The sequence below is a fragment of the Myotis myotis genome, unplaced genomic scaffold, assembly GCF_014108235.1.
Source record: "Myotis myotis isolate mMyoMyo1 unplaced genomic scaffold, mMyoMyo1.p scaffold_m19_p_5, whole genome shotgun sequence".
NCBI classification, from domain to species: domain Eukaryota; kingdom Metazoa; phylum Chordata; class Mammalia; order Chiroptera; family Vespertilionidae; genus Myotis; species Myotis myotis.
The window spans coordinates 103,435,993-103,448,221 of NW_023416357.1; the positions used below are offsets into that span (position 1 = coordinate 103,435,993).

A 12,229-nucleotide genomic window follows, 5' to 3' on the forward strand; every position below is an offset into this window, starting at 1 on the left:
TCACCCGTAACTCAGAGGGAATTTCTTCCTTGGAAATCCAGTCTCAGGCCCTCAAAAGGGAAATAAATCTCTGGGCGGGGATCTGTGGGGAGAAGGGGAAAGGGGACTCCGATCACGTGGCCTTTCCTGCCTCCTCCTCTGACCCCCTCCCCCTCCTGGGCTCCGATGGATTCTCTGGAGCCCATTTCTTTAGAGGGGGTGCAGCTGCAGGTGCTAGCTAGACCCACACCCCAAAACAACCAAGAGCCCATGGACTGGGCACGCCAGGTACCCTGTATCCTGACACTTAGGTCCAAGTTCCACCCGTGGTTAGCATCATTTACTGGGGAGGGAAGAGGAGGGCCGGCACCTGCGGGGCTCCCCGTCTTTGGTGTTCCCTGTGAGGGAACTGCAGTCTAGCCGGCCAGTGGCTCCCCAGGTCTTGCTCTGTTGAGAGCCAAGTTCTCCACTGCTGGTTCCCAGGCCAGTGAGCCAGGCGGCCCACCTGTGGTCCCAGTGGCCGGAGGCCCCTCAGGGAAGAGGGCCTGTGGGCCCTGGGGGCTGCCCACTCCCCCGAGGGCAGGGACTTGGGTCCTCATCGGAGCTTGATCTCGAAGCAGAGGCAGTTGAGGCTCTGGCAGTCAGGCAGCTGGCACGCACAGGCACAGTCGCAGAGCGGGCAGCAGCGAGGGCAGCGCGGGGCCCAGCCCTGAGGGAGAGGAGAAGGGAGTGAGGAGGTGGGCAGGAGGAAGGGGGACCGGAGCCTGAGGCTGCGTCCCTCAGGGGAGAAGGGAACAGGCCCGGAAAGTCCATTTGCCCAGTGGAACAGAGAGTACCATCCACCATCCCTGGGCACAAATCAAATCCGTGCTGTTGAGAAATCAGCAAGGAGGCAATGTTCCAAACAGCTGAGTTCAGGGGCTGGGAGAAACTATTCAGGGGGTCCTCTCGCTCTCCCCATTTTATAGGCGAGGAGACAGGACCAGAGGGCTTCTGGCCTGGCCCCATGCTAGCGTTCGGTGTCCCAGTGCCCAGCTCAGTGACGGCTCTACATTTCTGTGGCCCAGGGCAATTGAAAGTCAGTAGGCAGGGAAAGCACACACATTTTCTGTCCCTGATGAAAATAACTTGTTGGTTTTGTGGATTTCTTCCTGGCATGAGACCAAACTGCAAGATCTCCTCATCTCTGAGCACCTACTCTGTGCAAGGCAGACTGCATTCATGAATGAGTTTTAAAATCTTTAATAATAGTAATTTGCATATTTAAATTGTTTAATGCAATTTAAATTGTTTATGCAATTTAAATTGCATATTAAATTGTTTAATGTCTCAAAAAGTTATATCTCCTAATTGTCAGAACCTTGAGTAGAGGAGCCTCTTTACAAAAGAGGAGATGGAGGTTCAGAGAGGGGAGTGATTGCCCAAAGGAATGCATCTGGGGGATGCTGCTGGGATGCACCTGGCCTGCCTGCTCCCCGTCCTTAGACCCCCCTCGACCCACTGCCTCCCAGGTCGGGAACATCAGCTTCTCTGTGGGTGTGCAAGGACAGGGACTGTTCATCTCACGTCTCCACGGAGCTGGCATGGGGACTCATGCTCAGCGATGACTGTGGGATGAATGGATAAACCAAAGCACATAATTTCTCCCTCTGTAGGCAACGGAGAAAGAAGAGGCTTCTCAGTTCCCAGGGAAACAGAAGGTCTGCCTCTTGGGGAGAAGAATAGCCTGTCCTAGAGACAGGAAGGGGGAGCAGCCGACTCCAGCCGACTCCCCTCCTGTCCTGGGGCAGAGATGATCGGAGACTGCTTCAGGCATTAAGTGGAGTCAGGCCAACTGGCTGGGGCAGCACACGCCCAGGGTGTGTGACAGAAAATTGGCATCTTGAGTCCTAAGACAGAGCTAGTGACAGTCACAGTTGCACAGATCAGACACTGGGCCAGGCCAGGAATAGGGGAATGACCTTTTGAACAGCTGAGGTTTCGGGGTGCGGTGCCGGATGACTGGTACTATCAGATGTCACTAGGGGCTCCTGTGAGGGGAAGGGACCTAGTGTCTCCAGGTAGAGGGGGCTGGATTGGGCTGGAGCTACTGCCACTAGAATTGGCTCCCAAGGAGGAGGCCAGAAGTGTCATGGTGGAAGGGACAGAGAGCAAAGTGGTTTTGCTGTGTTTGATGAGGGTGTGCTTTGGGGTGTCTCTGGGGAGTCCAAGTCTGGAGATGAAGTCAGCTCTGTGGGATTTTGGAGGACCCTGCTGTCATTCTGTGCACAAAATTGGTGGCTGAGAGAGGCTCCCCTGCCCTCACTTCAGAGAAGAGGGTATTAAAAGCATTTCTTGGCTCTGTCCATTGGATCTAGTCATTAAAAACTGGCTAATGGATTTCTCAACTCTCCCAGGCAGCCAGGTGACTTCCGGAAGGAATCTGCTGTTTAAGTACATTAAACCAGAGCTCCACAAGACTGTTAACCCTCGTGTTTCTCTAGGCCCCGAGTTTTCCACTTGGGTATCTTTTGCTTTGATGCTGTGAAGACCAGCCACCTTTACTGGTTAGCGCCCAGGCTCAGCCTGGAGTCTAGTTCAGGCCCAGGCCTGGCGAATTCACGTTTTGAGCCTCAGGTTCCTCGTCTCTGAGCCCAATTCTTAAGGTCATCGTGAGGAATCAGCGGAAAGAACGAAGCACAACGCCTGATGCTTAGTGGGCACTCCGTAAAGGGAGCTGCTCTTGTCACGGCAGCTCTTTCCCCTGGTGGGTGGGGCAGGATTGTGTGAGAACTTGTTAAAAATTCACAAACTCTGCCCAGCTGGTGTGGCTCAGTGGTTGAGCGTTGACCTATGAACCAGGAGATCATGGTTCGATTCCCAGTCACAGGGCACATGCCCGGGTTGCAGGCTCCATCCCAAGTTGGGGGCATGCAGGAAGCAGCCGATCAATGAGTTTCTCTCATCATTGCTGTTTCTATCTCTCTCTCTCCCTCTCCCTTCCTCTCTAAGTCAATAAAATATGTATTAAAAAAAAAATCACAAACTCCAATCAATCCAATCCCAGACCTTTCTGATGCCTGCTTCTGATCACAGACAGGGCTGAGAACCAACCACTGCACTGTATGAGTTTCTCACACGCTATTATAGTTGCCTACTTATTTCTCTCTGGCCTTCACCAGAATGTAAGCCCTGTGAGGGCTGGGACCATGTCTACCCTGTTTCCACTGAGCCCTCAGGGCCCAGCACAGGGTCTCAACAATAACTCCATAAATCTTTGGTTAAGTGAATAAATAATGAATGAATTGGATACTTGGCAACGGAAACCTAGGTTTCTGCCCTGGCTCAGTCACTCAAGCTTCTGTAAGCTGCAGTTTCAACAGCTGTGAAGTAGGCGAGAACTTGGTAATATCTGTGATTGTTACTGTTCCTAAGGAAACTGAAGGACAGAGACTTCAGTGCACCAACTACAGTCCGTCCAAGTTATGAATCTGCTTGGTGTTCTAGCCACACTTTTCCCTCTTAAGGAAGGTCACCACTTCAAGGGTAGGAGCTTATTGTCTAAATCTCTGAGCCCAAAATAATTACCGCCTAGGAAGGTGTTCACTTACACTGAACATCTTTAAACCCACGAGTGCAAAAATGGCCTGTCCCCTGCACGCCAGGCTTCGCCCTGAGGACTCGAACACACTGTGGAACAACTTGCCAGGCCAGACTCTGCTGTGGGATGTTGGGGAAGTGGCTAAACTTCCCCAGGCCAACGTTTCCCCTGCAAAGGGGGGGCACAAATACCTACCTACCTACGTGCACAGGCACAGATTGGTGACCGAGGTGTGATAAGTTAAAAAGGGTAAATTGCCGGTGTGGTTCAATGATTGAGCATTGACCTATGAACCAGGAAGCCACAGTTCGATTCCGGTCAGGGCACATGCCAGGGTTGCAGGCAGCCAATCGATTCTCTCTCGTCATTGATGTTTCTATATCTCTCTCCCTCTCCCTTCCTCTCTGAAATCAATAAAAATATATATATTTTAAAAAGAGTAAGTAGCAGTTGTGATGATATATGTGGTATGACCCATTTTTACCAAATCCTAGTAAAATACAGCAGTGATAGTACTGTATGTTAGTACTGTATATGAGGGTCACACAAAACAGCAACCTTAGTTAGAGTTGGTTTATAAAGTACCTTATATTTTCTATGTGTTACAACATGCACACTTTGTAATCAGTGCTTTTTGTGGCCAGAAAAAAATATATGCAGGTTTTATAAAATACCCAGCTCCCAGGGTTGTTGAGAAAATAATAATGGAGCATAGTATTCACTCAGTGAACAGAATGAGCTCTGTGAGAGGTTGTTTTTTCTTTCAACTACCACTTTCAGAGGTGATTGTATGCTCTACATGTTACACACATCACCTATCTCCAGCTGATACCCTGTTTTCCTTTTCCTTTTTATATTTTATTGATTTCAGAGTGGAAGGGAGAGGGAGAGAGAAAGAGAGAGAGAGAGGAGAGAGAGAGAGAGAGAGAGAGAGAGAGAAACATCAATGATGGGAGAAAATCATTGATCAGCGGCTGCCTTCTGCACGCACCACACAGGGGATTGAGCCCACAACCCGGGCATGTGCCCTTGACTGGAATCGAACTCAGGACCCTTCGGTTCACAGACTGAAGCTGTAGCCACTGAGCCAAACCGGCTAGGGCCTGTTTCTTTTTTCCAAGCAGATTTCATCATTAGAAATTATCTGGTATATTGTTTATGTTGTTGTTGTTGTTTATATTTTATTGATTTTTTTACAGAGAGGAAGGGAGAGGGATAGAGTTAGAAACATCGATGAGAGAGAAACATCGATCAGCTGCCTCCTGCACATCTCCTACTGGGGATGTGCCCGCAACTAAGGTACATGCCCTTGACCGGAAACGAACCCGGGACCTTTCATTCCGCAGGCCGATGCTCTATCCACTGAGCCAAACCGGTCAGGGCTGTTTATGTTGTTTTTGGCTGTTTCCACCCGACCCGGTACTGGAATTGTGCTGAATAATAAATGTTGAACAAGAACAACAAAAATCAATGTACAGATGGTGTCTAGCTCCGGCTCAAGGGGTTCGGGGACAGTGTGAGAACTCACAGCTTCAGTGGGCTGGGGGCAGCAGGCATCCAGGTAGTGAGCTGGGCTGGGCAGAGGGAAGTCGCAGGCTTCTGCACAGGTCCAGCAACAGTCCTGGGGCCTGGAGGCGCCTTGCTTCCTGCAGGGGGAGCTGCAATCGGTGCAGCAGCCTTGGGCCTAGGAAATGGCAGGGCTCAGGATCCGGACCAGGTGGCGGGGAGGGGTAGCCAAGATACGGTTTTGGGGAGAGGGACAAGAGAAGGCTCGGCAGGAGACAGCAGAGGAGGAACTCTGGTCCCAGGGAAGGGATAGATGAGGGGACGGAATGGCAGAGGAGTCTCAGAGTGAGGGCCTGCAGACGAGGGCACAGGCTAACCGGGTTCCTCTTCCAGAGCCCACCCTTCGGCCCCCAGAGGCTCCTCACCAGCAGGCAGTGCCTCGTCAGCAGCACTAGGCCTAGCAGCAACAAATAGATGCCCACAGCGATGAAGACGATGGCGGGGATGGGGAGCAGCAGGGAAGGACTGCTGACGGGAGCCGGGGTGGGATTCCAAGGGCTAGAGGAGGCCTGGATGAGTACAGGAGGAAGGGGTGACAAGGAGGTAGGGGAGGCTGCAGGAACACAGAAATACCAGGGGGACACTGAGGTGGCCGGAAAGGGGGGAGGAACAGCCACCAGATGGCCGGGTGAGTCGACAGGACTACACATTCTTGTCCCCCAAACCCCCTTTTCCCCTGTCATCCCCATTTCAGCACCATACAGGGCTTGTGGTCATTCTAGGCTTCACCCAGACCGACTGAGCTTCCTCTCAGAACGTCTCTCCCAATGGACCTGTTGTCTGGGATGCTTTACCAGCCCTCAGCCAACATCACTGCCCCTGACTGTCTTCCAATCTGCAGCGCTGCCCCTTCCCACAGCAGTTGTCCTTGCGTGTTCCTCCCTTCCTTACAACCCATTGATGGCTCTCAGCGACTTAGTCCTCACTTATCTCAGAGACAAAAGCCCGGGCCTCGCCCCACCCACCCGCCTTCCCTCCCTGCACCCCGGCCACACTGAAGGCCCGGCAGCCCCCAAGTGCCCTCTCCTCTCTCTCACCCCAGGTCTCTACCCACTGTTCCCTCCGCCTCGACGCCTTTCTCCTTGATCACTCGGCAAACTTCCTCTGGCCTGGAAGAGCGGGAAGGGCCCTGCTGGGGGTCCCCCTCCCCGGCATTCCTTTGAACGCTCTCGTCCTGAGCGGGAGGGTTATTGGGGTGCAGGGCCCCCTCTGCAGTCCGCCCGCAGGCAGGCACGTCTGGGTGAGTTTAGGGCGCTGCGGGGGTCGGGGGCCTGGGACTCACGTCCATGGGGCAGGACAGCGCGCCAGGCAGGAGCTGCAGAGGAGAGAGCGCCCCGGGCTCAGAGGCCGAGAGGGGCCGCTGGCCCGGGTGCCCCGCCCTTCCTCCCGCTCCCCGGTCGGGGAAACGGGCCCAGCGGGGGTCCCGGGTCCGGACAGTGGCGATGGGACTCGGGGCGGCACGTCCCGCGCAGGCCCCAGCCCGACCCGGCCACACCCCTCTGCTGTCCCCGCACCCCAGCCCCCCCTCCCGTCCACCACCCGCGTCACCTGCACCCTCGGCGCCGCGGACCGTTCACGGATTCCGCGCCGCGTTGGGCACAAAGGGCCGCGGGGGCTGCACAGCCCGCAAACCTCCCGGGCTTCCTACTGTCGCCATGGAAACCGCGCGCTGCTTCTACGGCGGCTGCCGAGACCCAAAATTTCTTCTCCCCGCTTCGCTTCTGCCGCTGATTTTCTGAGACTAGTAGCTTTTTTTTTTTTTTTTTTTTTTTTTTTTTAATTAATGAGAGAGAGAGAGAGAGAGAGAGAGAGATTGAGAGATTTGTTGTTTCACTTATTCATGCCCATTTATTGGTTGGTTCTTGCGGGTGCCCTGACCCGGGATGGAACCGCCATCTACCCGGCCAGGACCGATCCCCTTCACATGCTGGGTCCTGAGCCGCTAGCAAAGAAAGATCCCCCCACCCCACCCCCCCACCCCCACCTCCACCACACACACACACACACACACACACACACACACACACACACACAACACCAACTTGCTGTGTGACTTTGGTCGAGTCACTGGGCCCACTGAGTCCATTCCTCCTCTGTAAAGGGGGAGCCACCTACCTCACAGGGACACTGTAAAAATCAAAGCGACTTGTTAAATTGTCTGGAATTATTCTCAATATTTTTCAACCTGACCCCACCCGTTTTTATCGACAGTCCCCTAATTTCAGACTCCATCATCTGCTCAGGTGGCGTGGCTCAGTGTCTGAGCATCCACCTATGAGCCAGGAGGTCACGGTTCGGTTCCCTGTCGGGGCGCATGCCCGGGTTGCAGGCTGGATCCCCAGTGTGGGGCGTGCAGGAGGCAGCCGATCGATGATTCTCTCTCATCATTGCTGTTTCTATCTCTCTCTCCCTCTCCCTTCCTCTCTGAAATCCATAATAATAACATATATATATTTTTAAAAAGACCTAGTAATCTGATTTCTTCAGCCATCACATCATTGTCAAAGTGATTTCCTTCCACCCTCAGCAGATCTTGTTCCGTTTCTATTTTTAAACCTGGGCAGGCTCCGGACTGACTGCAGAATAAGGCCCAAATGCTTCTGCTGACAACACCTTCCAGTCTGGGTCCTGCCTCTCTGGCTGATCCATTCTCACACACACCCCGCTGGGGCCAAGCGCAGCTCTAGGCTCTGGGTCTCCAGCAGCGGACAAGGCAGCACGCTCCCTCCCCTCCTGTTGCTTACACTCCTCCTGGGGGAGCGGATCAGATAATATGGAAACAAATAAGACTGTTTTGTGCCCCATCAGTTCCTTCAAGGTTCCATCACAGGATCTGTTCAGGGCGCCTGAGCCAGTGCACAGGGCCTCGCAGCTCCACGCCTTTGCAGATGCTGTTCCCTCTGCTAGAACCGCACCCTTCCCGTTCCCCCTCTGCTGCACTTCTTCTTCATCCTTCAAGCTTCACTTCCATTTTGCCCCACGGAGGTCTTCCTGCCAACCTCAGGCAGCGGTGGCCGCGCTGGGCACCATATACATACCTATCACTTTACCACAAGGTATTTGAATCCTCCACCCCGGTGCCTGGCTCCCCAGTTACACTGTGAGTACCTGGGTCTGATTTGTCTCCATGTCCCAAGCCCTAGCACTTGGCCTGGTCTTGGGGGTCTCCAGTGAGCAATGCCCGATTCTGTGAATGGATGGAATCCAACTGCAGCCACCCATGAAGTGTTGTTATCCAGCTGCCCGAGTTCCTGTGGCTGTCGGGGAGCCGAGGCACTCAGACCTCCTGCCTTCATTCCTGAACTTTTTGCTTCTACACACAGGCTTGCAATCTCCCCTGAAAGCACATTGCCATATGCCTGCTTGTGCCCATGTTCTCCATCCAGATGTACCTCATCCCCGCTGCTGCCCTGGGGCTTGCCTACACCAGGAGACAGCCATGGAAATGGCCATGGTTCCTGGCCCTCAGTCCCAAATCCCATCTTCAACCACACAGAGGTGCCCCTTGATGCCACCCTGACCCCCTTAGAGGGGGCTTCAAGAGCAGAAGACTGGAGTCTAGCTGTCCCAATGTCACCATCATTGATTCTGAGGCAGGGTCAGGTTGCCTTCTTTTAAAAAATAGATATATTTTTTATTGATTTCAGAGAGGAAGCGAGAGGGAGAAAGAGATAGAAACATCAATGATGAGAGAGAATCATTGTTCGGCTGCCTCCTGCACGCCCCACACTGGGGACTGAGTCTGCAACCCAGGCCTGTGCCCTGACCTGGAATTGAACCGTGACCTCCTGGTTCATAGGTTGACGCTCCACCACTGAGCCATGCCGGCCGGGGCCAAATTGCCTTCTCCAGGCTGTCTTCTCGTCGGCCCCTATCTTCTTTGCAGGATCCCGAGGCCCAAGTGGAGGCCAGCCCCAGAAAGGCCTCAGGTAACACATACTCCCTCCTCCTCCTCAGTTCCTGCCAACGCCGAGATGTGAGCCTCGGCAGGCACCCTGGACACTTGTATGGGCCGCAGTGTCTGGGCTCACGGCTGCCGCCGGTATTCTGTTCCTCCCATGGGCTCATGCATTATGCAGGAGGGCGGACAGTGCCAAGCCAATAGCAGGGGTGATGCATGCACCCCGCTTTGCCAGGGCTCCACTCCTTCCCACACCACACCATTAGTTGGCGGCCGGAAGAAACTGGCTTCGCAATAGTTGGCTAACCATCCGTGCTCCCTCTACCTACAGTTCAAAGCTGGAGATGTCAGCTGTCATCACGGGTGGTTTGGCACTGCCCCTGGGAAAGCGAGAAAGGGGTATGTCCTCCCAATCGTGGGGTGGGTGGGAGCCCCGAGGCGCAGAGGAAGCAGAGATGCAAGAAGCCTGGCAGGCCTGGGCTCGGCTGTGCCAAGGGAACCTGGCAGCTCTGATTGGATCTCACGCCGCCAGCCCCTCTGTGGGCATCAGACAACATTGCCTCCCAGAGTCTGAGACGAGGTTCAGCAGCCTCCTCATTACGAGAACAGAGTCCTGTGCTTGGGAAATGGCCCCGGGGGATAAGCTGAGCTGGGCTGAGCTGAGCCGGCGTCAGCACAGGCCTCTCCGCAGACTTCGTTTTATTTAATGCTGACAGTACACCCGGGTGGCGCACGCCTTTTTTTCTTCTTCTTTCTTTTTTTTTCATTTTCTAGAATCTAGATGGAATGAATTCTGACGCAGTTGAGAAGGGATTTTAGAAGTGGGAGGATCTAGGTTTCAATTCTGTGCATCTGTGTGACCTTGGGCAAGTCCACTGAGGTCACTGAGCCTCAGTCTTCCTCATCAGGGATTGCACGGAGACCGTCAGGGCTCACTGTGACCAGAAAGGAAATGCAGGCAGCGTATCTGGCATAGAACAAAGGCTCATTTAAAAATATAACAGCCCTAACCAGTTTGGCTCAGTGGATAGAGCGTGGGCCTGCGGACTGAAGGGTCCCAGGTTCGATTCCGGTCAAGGGCATGTACCTTGGTTGCGGGCACATCCCCAGTAAGGGGTGTGCAGGAGGCAGCTGATCGATGGTTCTCTCATCTATGTTTCTAACTCTCTATCCCTCTCCTTTCCTCTCTATAAAAAAAATCAATAAAAAATATATAACAATGACAACTCTTAAAAAATATATTCTTACTGATTTCAGAGAGGAAGGGAGGGGGAGAGAGAGATAGAAACATCAATGATGAGAGAGAATCATCAATCGGCTGCCTCCTGCACGCCCCACACTGGGATCGAGCCTGCAACCAGGGCATGTGCCCTGACCGTGAATCGAACTGTGACCTCCTGGTTCATAGGTCAATGCTCAACCACTGAGCCACGCTGGCCCGGCACAATGACAACCCTTAATGTCACTCTCAGCCATCCCCGCAGCCCTACGGAGAGGCATTGCTCTTGTCCCACTTTGTGGACAAGAAGCCCAAGGCGCAGAGGCGTTAAATCAGGCGCACAGCTCTCCTGGCTGGCGAGTGGCAGCCGTAGTATCTGAGCCCGGGCAGTGGGATGTGTGTGCAACGGAGGCTCAGAGAGGTCTGACACTTGACCAAGGCCACACAATCAACGAGACAAAAAAGGGGCCTGGACACGTAGCTTTCTGACTCCGACTCACCTGCCGTGCCCCTCAGCTTGTCCTGTTGCACAGCTAGAGGGCGGGACTGGGCTGGTTTGGAGCGGCACCTACCCTGGGCCCGGTCCCATTAAAGCATAAATAATACAGGTGCCGGCGCGGCCCAGGACGCTCCCCGGAGCGCCGCCCGGGGAATCGGACCCTTTCCTGGGTATCAGGTGGGAAACAGGCCACTTGGGGCTGCTTGTTGGTTACTTATTCACAGCCTTCCATGTCACACCTCACACCTCGGCGGGGCTGGGCCGGCTGCGCCCAGCTACAGAAGGGATGGACGAGGCAGCCTGTGACCGAGGAGCCTGAAGGAAACGGTAAACCTGGGCCCAGGGTGGATTGTGTGACAGGTCTGAGGGGACAGCGTGGGGGTCAGAGGCCCGCCCGGGGAGCTGGGCTGTGCGGGAAGGTGGGCCTAGGCCATGTGAGTCCGCACCAGCGTGGCACTGGGGCCCTGAGTGCCACCCCACGCTGCCCCCTGTGGGTGCTGCCTTCGGAAGCAGGTGGCTGCACCCCGTGCCCGGACTCGTGCCCTTCCCCCGGGGGTGTTGGGACACCCCTGGTCCGCCCAGATAAGGGATCTCGGGGTGTGGAGTGCACCCCGTCTTGGGTTTATTTGAGGGGGGACACAGATCAGCAGGAATGTGCGCATGCACACGGGAAAGCAGCTCTTTCCAATTCGCTTTCAGCACTTCTGCCTCCTCCAGGAGGAGCCTGGTGAGCTGCCAGGCGCCCTTCCGCACATCTCTGTCCAGGCTTATCTGGCCTTTTGTTTACCAGCGAGCAGGCCTCCCGCTCAGATTGGAGCAGGCGATAGTATCGAGCTAGAATGTTAGAGCAGTTTCTTCACCTTATTAATGTTTTGTTACAGTCCATTTGAACCGAGGGATAATGGCTTTCTAATCTCTAGAGTGATAAAAGCTTCCCTTTAAGTACATGGTTAAAAGCAAGTACCTGGAAATCTGGCTTCTAGGCTCAAATGCCAGCTCTGCCATGTACCACCTGTGTGACTGGGCACCACACCACCTCTCGGTGCCTCAGTTCCCGCGTCTGTAACGGGAAGCAATCATGGCACCTCCCTCTTAGGTTACTGTGAGGGTTACCTTAGTTCAAACACGTAAAGGGCGTTGATTTGTGACTGACACGAGTCAGTGCTGTGTAAATGTTTGTTATTAGGTCAAACAGGGAAGAAAACCACAACACAGAAAACACTTCTTTGGACCAATCCCACCATTGTCCGTGCGGGGAAGCGACCTTCGGGTAATTAAACAGCCGAGCTAGGATCCCAGTGGGTCTCTGGATTCCCAATCTACTTATCAGCCATTTCTGTCCTCAGCCATTCATGTAACCTCTCGGCCTTGCCTTACTCATCTGTAGAATGGGATTGATACAGGCTCATTGGCTGATGGGATGGTGTGTAAAGGCCCAGAAAATGAGTTGGTGTGATGTCTCTAATGCATTCTCAGCAGGGGTAA

At 54.0% G+C, this 12,229-nt stretch overlaps 1 protein-coding gene across 5 annotated transcripts; it reads right to left on the minus strand.

The window, feature by feature from the left end:
* Positions 1-3: 3 nt before the first annotated feature.
* LOC118656235 (keratin-associated protein 10-2) lies at positions 4-6,839 on the minus strand. 5 transcript variants are annotated; one of them, XR_004967552.1, is made up of 6 exons: positions 6,674-6,826; positions 6,408-6,440; positions 5,491-5,634; positions 5,088-5,243; positions 350-688; positions 4-82 (listed from the first exon to the last, which is right to left on the minus strand). XR_004967552.1 is itself a non-coding variant. In XM_036309289.1 (5 exons), exons 2-5 carry the CDS (start codon positions 6,411-6,413, stop codon positions 575-577), a joined length of 420 nt encoding a protein of 139 aa, XP_036165182.1. In that variant the 5' UTR covers positions 6,414-6,440; positions 6,674-6,826; the 3' UTR covers positions 93-574. The 5 variants fall into 5 exon arrangements, 2 of the variants coding, with proteins under 2 accessions (XP_036165182.1, XP_036165183.1); XR_004967553.1 differs by having other exon boundaries at positions 485-688; positions 6,674-6,825; XR_004967554.1 differs by lacking the exon at positions 5,491-5,634 and having other exon boundaries at positions 6,674-6,839.
* Positions 6,840-12,229: the final 5,390 nt, after the last annotated feature.